Raw genomic sequence first — 17559 nt, 5'->3', positions numbered from 1 at the left:
GAGAGGATGTAGATCATGTTCTTTTAAGGTGCTTAAAATTCTACAGACAAAGAGAAAAACTGAAGAGGGAAGTGAACGCAGTCAAGAAAGCCTTTTCTTTAGACACCTTATTAGGTGAGCCGAGATCAGAAAACATCACTTGTGCTATGATAACATTTATCAAAGAAACAAAATTAGCAAATAGGATTTAGTTTGTTGTTTTTCTTTTTTATTCAATTTTTTCTTTGAAATGACATCCATTTGATTGCACCTCAGTCCAGTAGATGGCGGTAATACACTTTGCTTGTAAACTGCCATAAAACCTGACAGAAGAAGAAGACTGATCTGAGAGCAGTGCGCGTCATCACTGTTCCCTTTTATTTCTCAGTGAGTTTAGAGGGGGGAGACATGCACAGTGCACATCTGGATTCATGGGAGTTATTTATTTGTTCAGCACTAAAATCCAGAGTCATAGTCAGGTTTACTTCTTTAAGGTGCTGTGTGTACATTCAAAACCACACCCAATTCCACCGGATTAGGAGCGCAGGTGGCCAAGTGGTTAGAGCGCTTGACCGCTAAGCGAACAGTCCCTGGTTCGAGCCTCGGCTCGACGGGGATCTGGGGCTCGCTCCCTGTCCACCCAGCAGTGAATGGGGACCTGGTGGAAACACTGGGGAAGTTAAAGGCGGCGAGGAAAGGAACTGGCCACCCTACCTCACTATGCCGATGGCCCAGGACAAGTGCGCTCTCTAACAGGCACTCCCCCAATGTACGAAAACGTATATGGGACTCCCCTTTGCTTTTTTTTGCCACCGGATTAAAGGAACCATCAGTGAACATTGGGATTGAACTTCATCAATCTAGTGAATGTTGACATTAACGCCGAGTTTTGACCAAAATCTCTGCAGAGATTTGAACTTTCCAGAATCGGGATCATTCATCCCAAAGTAGTTCTCAGAAATGGACCACAAATCCACTCACATTCAGAAAGATAAAGATTTTTTTTTAACCTGTAGATCATTAAATGTTATGAAATATGATATCCAGTTACAGAGCTTTAACACAGTCACGTGAGCACTTTAGCTGTAAAATGCTGGAAGAAGGTTGTTGGCTGTTTAAAGCAGACTGACATCTCACATTTCTTTACATATTATTGTTTGGCTGGAAATAAAAATTTACTTCACAGAGAATGACAGTCAGAGAACCAATTAAATCCACTGAACAGAAATTAGAGTAGAAATAGAATTTGTATAAAATGACTTGGAAAAGAAGAATGATGTCCAGTTCTCACCTGTTTTTCATTTCTTTCTGCTTTAGCTGCAATGGTATCATGGCCTCTGTGCTGATCCATTTTACACAAATAACAGATGAAGCTTTGGTCAGTACGACAGAAGATCTCGATCAGTTTGTCGTGTTCAGAGCAGATCTTCTCTTGGAGCTCTGCACAGGCTTCAACTAACTTGTGCTTCTTAAAGGCAGGAGACTGATAGTGAGGTTTAAGATGAGCTTCACAATAGGAGGCCTGACACACCAGACAGGACTTGACGGCTTTGTATTTTCTCCCAGTGCAGGAATCACACTCCACATCTCCAGGTCCAGCGTAACAGTGAGCAGGAGAAGCAGCTTGGAGTTCAGTCTTCTTCAGTTTCTCCACCACTTCAGCCAGCATGTTGTTCCTGCACAGAACAGGCCTTGGGGTGAAAGTCTCTCTGCACTGGGGGCAGCTGTAGACGCCCTTCACATCCTCCTGATCCCAGCAGCCATTAATACACACCTTACAGAAACTGTGTCCACAGTGAATAGTTACAGGATCCTTCAGGAGATCCAGACACACTGGACAGCTGAACTGATCCACTGAAACACCAGCCTCTGCCATTTTCCTGTACTGAGAGAGAAAGACTCTGAACTTTCTGCTGAGTTTCGTTTTCTCTGAAATGAACTTCCTGTTTGTGTTCTGTGTGGCAGAGAGAGAGAGATCCTTTTTTGTAATGTGTAAGGCGTGGCCTGGCTATGTTAGCAAATTGCTATTCAGTGTGAAGAGATTTGAAAGTGTGTGTGTGTGTGTGTGTGTTTCCTACAGGGCGTATAGACTTGAACAATCTTACCAGTGATAGTTTAAATGAACAATGAACACATCTCTCTCTCTCTCTCTCTCTCTCTCTCATGAACAGGATTCTGACGTGATTAATTGATCTGACCATCCATCCATTCTCTGTAACTGTAATTTAAAAACATTTTATATTGAATTTGTTGTAATATTTGCACATAGTTTACTTACATTATGTTTAAATTTCTGATCCCATTCTGAAACCATAATAATCTAATAAACTACAAAATGGTCAAGCAGTAAAAATAAAATGATCAAAAAATGCCCAAGGATAAGATGAAAAAGCAGAAGGGGAAAAGTGTGTGTGTGTGTGTGTGTGTAAGTACATTCTAAAAATAAATCTATAAATACCTCAACAGTGGAAGTGTTTTTGATCAAAATTAAAAATAAAAATTTCTCCTCTCATCTCATTTCCTGACTTCTTGTTCACATCCATTTAACACATTATACTAAAATTAAAGTCAGAAATGACCCTGATGCTGCTCCTGAAGATCTTTCCAACACGTCGTTGAAAAATGACAAACACCAACACCAGTCTCGTCCTTTTGTAAGTTAAAGAAGGTTTATTGCAGAAACAGACACATGGTGATAAGGGTTCAGCACACCACTCATACCGTCCCTTTGTTCTCATATCTATATATACTCTTTACTAGATAAAAAGGAGACATCTATTGCAATTACATCTATTGCAATTACATGCCGGAGCGTGATCAGCTCTAAAGCTGATTGGATCTTCTCTAATCACTGGTTTGTACGCACATCTGCTACGCACATAACGAGCATGATAAGATTAACATGTTGCGGTGGTGAATGTTCTGAGTCGTTAGTCCTTGAAGAGGAAACGTTCAGTGAAAAGGAAAATTACAAGACAGTGTGACACTAAAATTTACTCTACAATTCCCCCTTTTATCATGTAAATAACATTAAATCTATAATACTGTGATACAGGGTTCACCTACTGGTTACTGTCCAGTCTGTGGCAGTAGTCAGTTAATGATCTACGTGGTATTGGGTGTTTTCTATAGAAGTCTCGACACCTAAGGCACTTAGTCCTGTTCCCTAAATCAGCTAGGTGTCATACGCTAGTGTATGTGTAGTCAGAATGGATTCTTCAGCTATCACCATGTGATTGGAATGATCAGTTAATATGTCATGAACCCAGTTAACAGTTTGATCTCTTTATCTTATTTTTCCAGCTGAGAAGTCTGCCCCCTGGAGTACCTGTGGTGTCAGACACTGCTCCTGTAATACGTGCATTAATCTCCGTCACTGGACGGACTAGCAAATACTACTTATACCATGTATGAGGTTCACAATTAGGTACAGAATGAAGAATGCGTTGGAATGCACAGTCTGTCATGTGACTGTGTGTGTCGATGTGTCGTTGTTCGTGTTCGTTGGTCCCCCTAAGGGGCTCTTGATAGCAGAGTGTCCACTCACGGTGCGACGAGGCCCCCTGAGGGCTTCTTGAATGCTGTCTTAATCTCCTTCCTGTACCAGGGCCTCCTTGTGCTGCTTGTTTGTTGGTTCAGGTACTCTTCTGCAGTGGCTGGCGTGTACTCACGTAGCTCTATTGTCCACTTTTACAGCTGACTGTGTCGTGAGTAGCACTTGGGATGGTCCCGTCCACCTGGGCTTGTTCCACTTCGTCCCTCTGAAGTCCTTTATCACCACTCCATCACCAGGTTTCAGGTCATGCAGTGGTCCCAGCGCCGGGACTGGTAAGGCTGATCTCACCCATTTGTGAATATTATTCGGAGAAGAAGAGAGGGTTGCACAGTAATTCAACATCACATAAGGAAAGGTCAGGGCATCCTGGTGTAATGGGACCTATCCCTGTGTTTGGGGGTCTTCCAAACAATATCTCAAAGGGGCTCAAACCACGCTTTGGTCTTTCTCTCATTCTCATCTGCATTAATACTATGGGTAGGACCTTTGTCCACCCTAGTCCTGTTTCAGCACAGCATTTGCTCAGTTTATTTTTCAATGTCCCATTCTACCGTTCCTCCATTAGCAGGGTGGTATGCACAATGTTGTCTCAAGTCTATTCCCAGATAATTACCCCATTGTTTTAACGCCTGGCTTATAAATGGCGTGCCATTATCACTGGAAATCTTCCTTGGAATGCCCCATCGGGGAATTATATCCCATAGGCCTTGGCCACCACGTATGAGTCCTTTTTTGCTGTATGGAAAACTTCTATCCACTTGGAGAATATATCAACAATCACCAAGCAATACCTTTCCCCCTCACTAGGTGAGAGTAGGCTGGTCGCGATATTCGATATACCGACTTATCGTACGGTAAAACAACATGAACTCGGTAATTTTTTTTTACTGCGATTTTGGCATTTACGCACTGTAAATCAACACAGGGAAGTCGCCAGAGTATTAGTTTCACCCACTGACTGAATAAAACTGTTTCATTCACACACACATACATATGGAATTAAGATGTGATTTGCTGACCTAGCACATAGACACAGATATCAAAATGATGTCACTCACTCACACCCTCCCATAAACACACACACACACACACACACCCCTCTCTGAGGTCACATACAAACACACACATTTGACAGACACAATAGCCGTTTGGAGAGATTATGATTTGTTATAAAAGGTGTTTGTAATCTTTCATCTTTGACGAAGTGACTGTGCGAATAAACTGGCATGTGAACAACTCAGGTGTTCCCTTGTCTGTTTCTCTCGTTCTATCATTCGTCCCCGATCCGAGGGGACTCACGAAGGAATCTCGGGGTCTCTTTCTGGGTGAACCCCAACAATTTGGTGTCAGAAGTGCGATACTGCCAACCAGGTGAGTAAATTATTTTAATTTTAATTTATAAATGATTGGTTAGACTTCTGCCTGGTTGGTAGTAATTTCAAAAAAGAAAGACCCAATTCAGGTTGGTAAACCTCGTGTAGAGGCACGGGACGTTTTGGGGAACCTCGTAGACTTTTTAGACTCTTGTTTACGGGACGAGACGGGGCTGGTAGAGCCACGGGAAGACTGGTAAACCTCGTAATTTGTTTACGGGACGGTGAGCCTCGTGAAGTGAAAGAGCTGTCATGGGAAGAGCGCGCTTTTAATCTTTGATTCCTTCGTGCAGCCACCATGGGGGGAAAAATTGTATTATATTAATTGCATTATATTAATTGTATTATATTAATTGTATTATTGTATTAAGGTACCCGGACCCCGAGAAAAAAACCCACGGGATTGGATGTGGTTTAGCATTCTACACAGATTCTAGACAATTTGGCTGGCTCAGTTTTGATTTATCCTCATCCAGGTATTTGCAATCTCTGGGAGCTGTGTAATGTCTCTTTAATTGTTTTAGCATTTATATAAGGCATTACTGGATATGCACAAAATAATGAAACAACAAATCAGTACTCTGGACATGAACAGTTAGAACTGTGTTCCTGGTGTGCATAAATGTCAAACCTTTGGTCAATCAAACCTATAACCAACTTCCAAAATCCTTATTTCCTTTATAAAATCCTTATAAGATGCAATTAAAATCTCATCTCATCTCATCTCATTATCTGTAGCCGCTTTATCCTTCTACAGGGTCGCAGGCAAGCTGGAGCCTATCCCAGCTGACTACGGGCGAAAGGCGGGGTACACCCTGGACAAGTCGCCAGGTCATCACAGGGCTGACACATAGACACAGGCAACCATTCACACTCACATTCACACCTACGGTCAATTTAGAGTCACCAGTTAACCTAACCTGCATGTCTTTGGACTGTGGGGGAAACCGGAGCACCCGGAGGAAACCCACGCGGACACGGGGAGAACATGCAAACTCCACACAGAAGGGCCCTCGCCGGCCCCGGGGCTCGAACCCAGGACCTTCTTGCTGTGAGGCGACAGCGCTAACCACTACACCACCGTGCCGCCCGCAATTAAAATGATTTACCTAAAATTTGAATGATAATTAACAATGATATATCCCAGGTACTTTTTATTTAATAAACTTTAAGAATGAATACAAAGCTTCAATGTTTGACAAAAAAACCACAAAGTGTAAATGTTATGTGCTCTTTTATCATTGTGGGAATTGATTATAGCTCTAAATAAATATTGAAGTGTTTTTTTTGTTAAAAAGAATCCGTATAACTATTTGTACGCCCGTATACTATGTTTATTGAATCAAATCCGTATAAAATACGGACATTCTGTATATTGTGCATTTTAATCTCAACGAAAGCTTCACTGAATCGATTCTTTAGAACAAACTCGCATGCGTGTGAATCAATTTATACTTGATTCGCTCTTGATTCTTCAGAAACTACGGAAACCTTATTTGTATTCCTGTTTTCAAATTGTAAACAATAATCACACTCTCATGCTGCATGAAATTAAAGCATGAACTTTCCTCAACCCATTACGTGTGCATGAACTCAACAAATGCAGCGTCTGTATCGATTCGCTCGATCGAGTCATTTATGTTTCGTCCCGAAGAAGATCCGAATCGTTTGTGAATCGCATCACTGTTAGAAATCCAAGAGAAGAGATCCTCTTCCCTTAACATCATCAGAGGAAAAATCTGCTTCTTAATCAATTAGTTTCAGCGTTTGGTGAGTAGATCATCTGTATTTTATTTTATATTGTGTGCTGATAGTCTGAAACTTGTAACTGGAAAGTTATCAGGAAAGTCACGAGTGGTCCGCGGGCACTCTACAAGACTATTAATGCGTTTTAATAATTAATAGTGCAGCTATTAATGCAGTTTCATGTCTAGATCTTATAAATGATGGATACGAAGTTTTCAAAATTGTTAATAGCATGAGAACTCCAGTTCCCATGATGCTTGTGAACTGGGCATGCGCACTGGATAAAAGAAAAAAGCAGCTCTTTAGAGCAAAACTCTCGTCTCATCAGATTTGGGCAGTAATTCTATGCGTTCAGACCTTAAATAATGAAATAACTGTACAAGCAAATACAACACAAAAACCATTTTTAAAACATTCAATTAAATTAAACAGACATGGTAAAAACAGAAGAAATATATTTAAGGCTTAGAGTTTGATTAATTCAGCCAAATCAAATATCACTTTCAGATTTGAAGATATTTATCAGGAATCATTTTTAAGATATTGAGTATTATACCACTTCCTGTTTAAAGGCATAATAAAAGGCATCAAATATATTTACCCTACGTGTGAATGGAAATGCCGAAAAGTTTAATGTTTAACCTAATGTTTAATGTTGATCTAAAACATTTTAAACTGATCGTGTAGTGGTCTAGTGGTTAGGATTCGGCGCTCTCACCGCCGCTGGTGTAGTGGTATTTTTATTAATCATATGTAATTCTAACCTTTAAATATCCTATATACTCCTGTTTCTGGGCGGCACGGTGGTGTAGTGGTTAGTGCTGTCGCCTCACAGCAAGAAGGTCCTGGGTTCGAGCCCCGGGGCCGGCGAGGGCCTTTCTGTGTGGAGTTTGCATGTTCTCCCCGTGTCCGCGTGGGTTTCCTCCGGGTGCTCCGGTTTCCCCCACAGTCCAAAGACATGCAGGTTAGGTTAACTGGGGACTCTAAATTGAGCGTAGGTGTGAATGTGAGTGTGAATGGTTGTCTGTGTCTATGTGTCAGCCCTGTGATGACCTGGCGACTTGTCCAGGGTGTACCCCGCCTTTCGCCCGTAGTCAGCTGGGATAGGCTCCAGCTTGCCTGCGACCCTGTAGAAGGATAAAGCGGCTAGAGATAATGAGATGAGATGAGACTCCTGTTTCTGATGCGTTTTAGCGAAATGTGGACTTACCTTGCCTGGGAAGCATGAAATTAGTTCAACCGTGAGCTAACCCGCTTTTTACTTCATTTTTGACATTTTTTGAATAATTGTCGTCCTATTATTATAAATAATATTTTGAATAATTGTTCCATAGCAATATGCTTTGTCTCTTTTCTCAGTGAACATTGAGATAAGGGCTCCCAGACTGTTACAGATAGCTATAATATAAACAACTCATGCAAGAATAGCAGGCAAGGACAGCCACAGAAATCTGCAATGGGCAGAGAAAATCATTATTTTTGGCACTGTCTCACAATAATAAATTTAATAAGTAATCTCTTTATATTATTAGGTAAATTCCATATACATAAAGTCAAAATGTCCAAGACAGACAACCAATTCTCATTAATACTGTTAATTGAATTAAAAATGTATTTTGAGTCTCTGTCACATATCGAATCCAACAAAAGAGTGCTTATCAGCTATTCAGTTTTATTCAAATTACATTCAGTGAAATTGTTTGTCATTTCAATTTGCCCTGTTTATCTCCTTATCTTTCTTTAAACTTATTGCTACTTATGAGGCTAAGCTTAAACATGTTCCTCCTAATTTCGAACTATTGATATGAAATGCTCTGATTAACTGTTTGCTGAGTTTTAAACCTCCATACTTTTGCCTTTAAAAACCACAGAGGATATGGAATGGATAGGTTTTTAATGTATTTAGTTAACCATAATTTTTTTTTTCAGCAAGAAATAGTTAACAAATGTTTACTTGAATAACTTTTTGTTTATAAATCGGAGACTTGGGTTTATCTTTGTTTAACCATTAAGAAAAAAACTTCATAAATTATCATGATTATGATGCATTGGCTTGTATAAGTACTCATTGTCCTTGAACCTTTCCGCGTTTTGTTGCACTGCAACCTGGAACTTAAATTGACATGAAACTATTCATGTGCATCCTGTTTATAATAAGCAATACCTCTCTCTCTGGATCCATGTCATCCTACAGTCTCTTCTCGAGCAAGGCGTGGTGAGACACTTTACACAAGATTTACGTATGAATTGATTGTTTCTTCTGTAATATCACAGGTTCCTGCCATTAATGATCTCTGTTCTGCCTTTTTTTCCACGCACATGAGGAGATAGCGTTTGGACTCAAGGTTTCATTTGACTCTCCTGCTGTTTTTTTTCAGCTGTAATTCATAACGTGCTCTGTGACCTTCTCCCTCCCTCAGGACTCTGTGGTCTGTGTGTTCTGGTGTCTGCTGAGTACATCTGGTGCATAAGGGCTTTAAGGTTTCCAGAACCAAGCTGCAATATTGTATGGACACTTAAGTATTTGAACTTTTGAAGTTTTGAACTTTCTCAAGGCTGTCATTCTAGACACAAAACCTCCTCCACTGCAACATCCTTTGACCTGGACTGACGCTATGGTGGTCGCTTATCACTCCCTCAGAAGCACCCTTTGTTCCGCCCCTGGGTCACCTGCTCACTTCAAGCCCTTCCACCTCTGTGCCTGTGGGCACCGGGGCACGGCCTCTGGGGAACATGAGGGGGGGGCAATGCATCATTGTGCGTTTTTATCCAACACATTAAAACATTAGACATTGTTGCTCAAGGCTTACCTGCGTGTCTGGGGGCTGTCTCCGCATGTGCTTTGATGGTTTTAGATGCGGAAAAATTGGTTTTGTCTCACCCATTGATCTTGCACTCGTCACATCAAGTTAAACAGATGTTGCAAAATTTACAGACCCATTACATTCATTTAATCAGTAATTTAATAGATAATTAGATTAACATATGACTATTTATTCTCTGTTCTACTAAGAATCTCGAAGTTCGTGTCACATCCTCTTTTGATAATGTAGGTCGCGCTCTCGCACGCCTCCTTAATTCTCGGGATGACACTTGGGATGACATTGATATTGTCTCTCTAAAAAAAAATCGTACATACTACTAGTATCAGGTCTGATCTCTTCGCTCCAGCCCTCTAGGGATCTTTGTTGATGGTTTTGTTTTTGTTCTAAACCCTCAGACGGTTCTTGTTTTATAATTTATAATATTATCACTCTGTGGTTATTCTGTGTGTTCAATCAATATCAGCCTGATATTCTGCATGAGACATATGTTTTTTTTTTTTTCTTTTTCATTTGATTTTTGTCATCTTGATTGTGGACAAATTGTCCCATATGCAGCTGCCTGCTCCTCCACACTGGCCTCCTCTGCAGCAGCCTGCTCCTCCATACTGGCTCCTTCTGCGGCAGCATGCTCCTCTCGAGTGGTCTGTTGTGTGGCAGCGTCCTCTTCCTCTTTTAACCATTCTTTAGCCTTGCTCAATGTTGTGGCAGAGGAGAATGCGTGACTCTTATAACGAGGATCTAAGAAACAAGCCAGCACCACAGTTTTTGTGTCTTCTACTTTTGAGAAACGCTTGTCCAGGCTCTCCCTCATGGCTTGCCTGAGCGTTCTGATGCCTTTTGTGGAGGGCCCCTCATCATCTTGAAGTAGCATCTTCAGCACAGTCAGGCATGGAATGATGCAGGATGCTGATGAGTTGCTGTGGCTCACCTGAAGTGTCACTTCCTCTATTGGGAGAAGAGTTTCAATTAAATTGGACACAAGGTCCCACTGGTGGGCACTGGGACCTGCAAATCCTCCATGTTCACCACAGTAGATGGTAATCGCACACTTTTGCTCCAGCATTCTTTGGAGCATGTGAAGCGTTGAGTTCCACCTCGTTGGAACAGCCTGGATTATGTTGTGCTCTGGCAGGCCAAGTTCTCTCTGAATGTCTCGCAAACGCTGTTTGGCCAGAATGGAGTGGTGGAAATGTGTGGCACACTTCTTAAGTATTGCGATGACATCTGTGATGGCTCTTTGACTTGACAGACCATCATTCACCACAAGTTGCAAGGTGTGCAATGTGCAGCTGAGGTCTGGGAGTTCAGCGAGCCTCGTTCCATTGACAATATTTGCTCCGCTGTCTCGAAGCACTAATGCTACAAGGTCTTTGCTTATCTTCCAGTCCTCAAGCATACTGAGGAATGTCTCTTTCAGGTATTCCCCAGTGTGGGACCCATGCATCGCTCTTGTGTTTAAAACGACCTGCTTTCTTATCCATTTAGCATCAATGAAATGGCATGTCAGGCTCATGAGAGACTCTGTCACACCAGACCAGCAGTCTGTGGTGAAGGAGAGAGAGTAGCCAGCATTGTCAGGTTGAATCAGGGCTTTGATCTTGTCCACAACCTTGTGGTGAACTTCTTGCAGCTTTTCAGTTCGGTAATACTTGTCACTTTTCAGAGCATATCGTGGCTCTGCTGCAGCCATCAGGCACTTAAAGGGCTGATGACACGAACATGACTCTATGCAATTTCTTAAATAAACTATACAACATGGCAAACATGTTAGATTTCTGTTATAATTACGTGAAAAGAAGCTGTTGTTATGCGAATATCCAACTTTTAATTGCACAGCGCAAGAAAACTGGGTCCGTGGCTCGCGGCCATGCTATGATGTCAGCGGAAGAACACGCTGCGGTTCACTGGCTGTTCTACTCAATGGAAATGGCGCATGAAAACGCCGGTCTACTTGGCAGCTGGCATCACAGTTCTGAGCAAAAGAACAACCAAATACTGGTACTTTAAGCAGTGATCATGATGGCATGATTTTATCTGATTTTAAATAAATGAGATTGATAATAATGTGAATGTTCACAACTAGTACATACAAACTCTGCAGCTTCTGATTCAGCAGCTGCGTCATACTCCGCAAAAACATCAGCAAGAACCTACAATATAAATGGAAATGCAATACACTAAGCTCAAATGACTTTTGGAAAGTATAATTTCTAAATTTTTTCTACATATTCTTGAAGTCGGTCATCGGGGTACTTGCTACCGTTCCCTAACAACGCATGGCAAAGGGTAAAGTGTAGTGTTGCTACGAGTACTTGCTAAAGCCTCCGGTGGAAGATCCTCGATGTGCTGATAAGACATACAGTTCTATATAACACACAAGTGTCACGATAATCACAAAACAGATGCAAATTGTTAAAATACCTAATTTTTAAGCAATCATGTATTGATCTCTTCCAAATAGAATCTATGATAGCCTACCCTCTTTACCCTTTGCCTCTCGTTGCTAGGCGGCAGTTACATGAAAGCCGCAAGGTTTCACAAGCAAATACATGACTGATATCACGCCGACGTTACGATTACATTTATGATTATCATGAATGTGTACTCTATGATGTGCACTCTATGAGTGCTCTGGAGTGAGTCACTTCCAAGATGGCCGTGCAGACTGCATGGTTACTATTTTTAGCATCATGTTGGAGCACTCTATAGCTCTACGTACCTTTATCTTATGTCGTTTCTCAACACATGTTCTGACAGGAGGACTGTCTTTGGAGGAGTCGCCTTGTCCCAGGCGACTGCTGGATCCGGCACAGCTACTAGTAGACCCACTCCGGAATACTGTAGGCACTGCTGATGGTAGCAACACACGTTTGTGCTGAACTGAACACCCAAGAGATTCTTTTAAGCTGGGAAGGGTGTCAAAACAATCCAAATCGAAGTGTTCAGAGCACAGGATGGATGTTGGTGAGGGCTCCCACTTGTCACGAGTGCGCCTGACTTGCTTCACCCACTTCGCATGCAGCTCGGGATCTCTGGGAAGCTTGAATAAACTTACCCCATCCTTGTGGGTTTTGGAGCAAAAGCTGGCAACACAACGCGAAGGCATAATAACTATAACTATATATATATATATATATATATATATATATATATATATATATATATATATATATATATATATATATATATATATATAATGTATAATAATGTATAATTATAATACTAATAATGATAAACTGAACACCTGTCGCATCAACAACAAACTGGTAAGTTAGGAGGAAGATTCTTTCGCTGATGTCATATAGCCCCTCCTCCTCATTCGTCTCCTGGGTGCTGCAGCCCCATCAAATTTGCCCAAATAGCCGCGTTTTTTATCATAACTTGTAAAATAGGTGCCTTCGTGAATTAATATATGGATCATCGGGAATTACTTTTTGTTATAAAACATCACCAAAGATGTCAAAAACGTGTCATCAGCACTTTAAAGCCAACATCAGACACCACCATGAACGGTTGGTTGTCAGTGACTGTCATCTCTATGACTAGTTTGTCCATTAGTTTCGACCTGTCATCGGAGTGTGTCCACTTTCTTTGTTTCTGAAACATGTCCTCTATTGTTGGCTGAGATGAAGTTGCCTCATCCTGATGAGATTCAGATCCCTGTTTCTTCTGTGCCGTTTCATACAACTCAGGGCGGTGAATCCTAAGATGGGACCACAGGTTTGAAGTATTTTTGTTTTTTCCCGTTGTTGCTCCCATGCTGACACCTTCATTGCATGTATTACACACTGCCTTCCCTGGTGTTGGCTGGGTGTAATACATCCATACTGCACTCTTAAACCTAGGTCTATCCATCTGCAATAAGGGTTTGAAAAAAAGAGAGTGAGTTAAAAGTGGGGCCATATGCTGACATGTGCTCAACTCATCGTGCTTAATTTATTACAGCATTTGGGAAACCTGCAGTTGATTTTATTATGTAAATGTTATATTTTAACAACATGTGATAGCAGGGACCCTGTCATTCAAAACTAGGCTGCTACATTACGAACAATGTATGTTACTATAGCTGAAAAAATAGTACAATAGCAATAGGAGAGACTGTTCATCCCTGAACACCATGCAGTTCATTCATGTAGGCTTTATGATGCATTATGTCTTAAGTCTTGAACAGCAATATTCTGCTCCTCTCTACAAGAAACTATCAAAGACAGCTTCTTCAATCAGGACACACTTTATCTAACAATATGTCATTTTCTGCTGCTTGGGATCTCTCCCTCAACACAGAAAAAGGTAAAGTAAAATAACTTGGTAGTTTAACAGTCATTATTGCCCTTCAGTTTTCTGTCAGACAGACGGTGATTTGCTGTCAGTTTATGCAGCTTCTCATGTGGCCCACACAGACACACACACTATTCTCTACCATAACAGACATGGCTCCGCATTGTTACAGTTTGCTGAGCGTCTGCCAGAGGAGAGAGCGGACCGGTGGGCTAACGTTATGCTAAAAGCTAATTAGCCTTCACCTCTATGTGCTTCCCTGCAATAAAGCTGGACTGAATTGAGTTCATTAGGTTTTTTACACTCTCTCCCTCTCACTCATAGACTGTAGCTCTCACACACTCTCACTCACTCACACACACATCACGGACTATTTCCATATCGATATTATCAGCAACCTTGTTTCAAGTGATTAACAGACACGTCTGGAGGGACTGCGAGCAGCAAAGCTGCCGCTTATGTTTATATAACGTTATTGGGCTCACAGTAACGTTACTAGTAGTTGTGAGTTGTAGAGGACTGGGATGTTTATTACAATTTCGGGAGTCTGCTGCCTTAACTTACCTTCGAAACATCAATCTGCTCTCCGGAGGTTCTACACTTGGCAAAACTTGCTCCTCTCCGCCGTGTGCGATCTTTCACTACTGACTGGCTGTTACCCGTGCTGTGTAACCAATCAGATGGTGCTGTGGGTGGGACAATGCTCGAGCCAGATCAGTGGCTGCAGATAGAGAGGCGTGGCTGCATCAGAGCCAAAATAACCCAATTTTAAAATGATCTCTTATCGGCCGTCGGATTAAAAAAGAAGGCCGATACCGATATGCGTCTAAATGCCGAATATCGGCACCGATAATCGGCCCGGCCGATAATCGGTCTATCCCTAGTTTCTATGCAGAATGGATGATTTCATGGATACCACCATTGAAAATATTTTAACCAATCAGAAAATTCCCCCTGATCGTTTCCGGCAATTCTGACGTCATTTGGGTGCAAGACACGAAGTTCCGCATAGCGAGTAAGACTTGAAGCTTACAAATGAGACAACACGGTCAGTAGTCCGCAAAAGAGAAATTCAAAGGGTAAGAAAACACTTTATGGCTTCCCTAAGTTTTTATTAAGCGTGATGTTATTTTGAGTTCCTTTGGGCATAAATGTAATAATTGCTGATGCAGCTAAGCAGCTCGATGTTTGTTGGGTGTCTTGCTTTGATTCAGTGTTCTCAGAAAAGCCTCAGTAATGACTGACTAAAACAACTCTATAAATATTGTTCACTTGTGTGTAACTAATTGATACGGTAATGCTTGTTTATCATGATCCTCATCGTTATTTGTGTCATTGTCCAAAATACTCGAGGAAATCAGTGAAGAAATGTCGCTGGCGCTGTGGTCCATTTTATCGAATACGGCCGTGTATTGTAAGTGACGTCAAACACGTGATAACTGTTTCACCTGTTTCTTAAAAATTTTATGGAGTAAATTCCAAACCCAGTTTTGTGTGTGTAACTAATTTTTAATCATTTTGGTGCTATTTCTGTAATCTAGTTGTACTCTGTGATAATTACAGTTAGCATATTTTTGTTTATGACTCATCATTGTTTATAGAATTTTGTCAGTTTATTATTGTCTGTTATATTTTATTGTTTCCTGCTGTCATCAAGAGGACCACATTGGAAATAAGTGTATTTTATACTTTGTGTTGTCCTCAGTGCTATTTATACTGTATCCTTTACATGTATGAATTTTACCAGATAAATCCATCCCATACCAGCAGCTCGGGGGTTTCTGGCAATATTTCTGCCTTTTCTTGTACAAGTGCATCCTGCTGTAATGTTCAGATGAATCCTGTATAGTAAAGCAGTGTTTGTTTACCCTCTTTCTGCGTTGCTGCGGGAGTTGGACTGTCTACCACGGTAATTACGGTCGGCTAGCTTGGGGACATCTTGATGAAGTTTTTCATGAATGAGTTGAGAGCATGCTAAGCATGCTAACGAATAGTATAACGCAGTTTCAGCCTCGTTTTACAGGTAAAGAGTTCAGGTTTGTCCAAAAGTCAGGGTTGCAGCTCATTAATACACTATTTCAGATGTATAGTGAAAAAATCGACATTCTCACCTTAGCAGACCTTTCGCTTTGCTCCTTCAGTACTGAAGAGCTACACTCAGCCTTGCGCCCAAATGACGTCACGCATCGCCCTTCCAACAGGCAACATGGCGGCCTCCTGGTGGCATTAGAGCAGCGATACAAAAACGCTCACAGCTTTCTTATAAATGGTCAAACATGCCTGAAACTTTTCTTACAGGCTCTCAATATTACAAGCTACCAACCCATGCATGTATTTACTTTACATTTTCTATTCCTTTCAGTAAGCAATGAACACATCTCTCTCTCTCTCTCTCTCTCTTAGGAACAGGATTCTGAAGTGATTAATTGATCTGACCATCCATCCATTCTCTGTAGCTGCTTATCCTGTGCAGGGTCGTGGGTAAGCTGGATCCTATCCCAGCTGACTATGGGTGAGAAGCGGGGTTCACCCTGGACAAGTCACCAGATCATCACAGGGCGACACACAGAGACACACAACCGTTCACACTCACATTCACACCTCCAGTCAATTTAGAGCCACCAGTTAACCTAACCTGCATGTCTTTGGACTGTGGGATTGATCTGACCAAACAGTGCTTGTTGGAAAGACTGTCAGCCAAGTTACGCATGTTCACGTGCCCCAGTGCTGATATCGATTATTCATGTTCCCGGGCACCTCTCGTGCCGTTTTCAGTGTAGTTTCAAGTGCCGCGTGAGGAAGCAGTTCCCTGTTTAAGATCCTTGTGTGTGCGTAATTGACCAGAAAAGTAAGTTTTGGTGTTGAATGTATAGCCTCTTGCTGTGAAAGTCTAGTGTAAGCTTTGTGTAGGTTTAGTAGTAATGTCTTCAGAAATCGTTTTTGCCTGTCTATGAATGCTAACTTGTCTGCTGTTTAGTTTAACTGTATATTTAGAAGTTCAACCTGTTATTTGATCCAAATATTCCGTTTTTCATGCCTAGAGTTAGTAAGTTATTATATCTTATCTTAGTCAGCCTTATTTAGTCCATTTTGACTAGATATTTGAAGTTAAAAGTTCGCTAGTTTTATGCATATTTAAATGGCTAATTTCCGAAAGTTTCCATGCTGCTGAGTCCAACCTGCAGTGCCACTAGTGGTCACTAGTTGGCACTGTTAGACCACACATCATTTTGTATTTCTGTAGTATCCTATAGTGTGTTAATGCACATTATTTGTTTGTTTCTTTTCTCAGACCATACACATACTATTGCAACAGACATGTTAAGATAATATCCACCTAGATAAATATAAATACAGAATAGAGGAAGATTTATTTGGAAATTGAACACCTTGTACCCCGTGCTGTGCTGTATTGTGCATTTGAAGACAAGTAAATCTTGGTTTGCATATCCAGTTGTCCTGTGTTCTGACCAACACACCAAGGAGACACCCATATCTCATTCCTAATACAGTCCATCTTTCAGTACCTGAGCCACACCCACTCAACAAAGGTCCTTCAAGCCGGATATTGGTGTTAGCCTTGGACAGAGGTGTATTTTGAAGATATGCAGCCATACTCATCACATCCTGAAGCTGTCAGGCCAAAGTGTCAGATCCATCTACCTGGTTATCTTCAAGAATATGATCTGAGCGATGGCCGAAGACATTCCCTCCCCTTAGTCCTTCATCCTACACTACAGCACCAGCCAGCACAGGGTACTGAAGAGAGGCTACACTATATGCCAGAAGAGAGAGTGCCAAT

General features: G+C 41.4%; 1 protein-coding gene across 1 annotated transcript in view; it reads right to left on the bottom strand.

Moving 5' to 3' along the window:
• Window positions 1–17559, bottom strand: part of LOC132901261 (uncharacterized) — a 68209-nt gene that overhangs the window by 18747 nt on the left and 31903 nt on the right. Inside the window, exons 10-11 of the mRNA XM_060943580.1 lie at window positions 10039–11184; window positions 1271–1957 (exon numbers count right to left, since the gene is read on the bottom strand). Coding sequence (XP_060799563.1) covers window positions 1271–1957; window positions 10039–11184 — 1833 coding nt within the window. The remainder of the gene's footprint in view (window positions 1–1270; window positions 1958–10038; window positions 11185–17559) is intronic.

This window comes from Neoarius graeffei, chromosome 17 (genome assembly GCF_027579695.1).
Source record: "Neoarius graeffei isolate fNeoGra1 chromosome 17, fNeoGra1.pri, whole genome shotgun sequence".
NCBI classification, from domain to species: Eukaryota; Metazoa; Chordata; class Actinopteri; order Siluriformes; family Ariidae; genus Neoarius; species Neoarius graeffei.
Note: the sequence above shows the minus strand (reverse complement) of the source record. Positions and strands in the feature narration are given on the sequence as shown.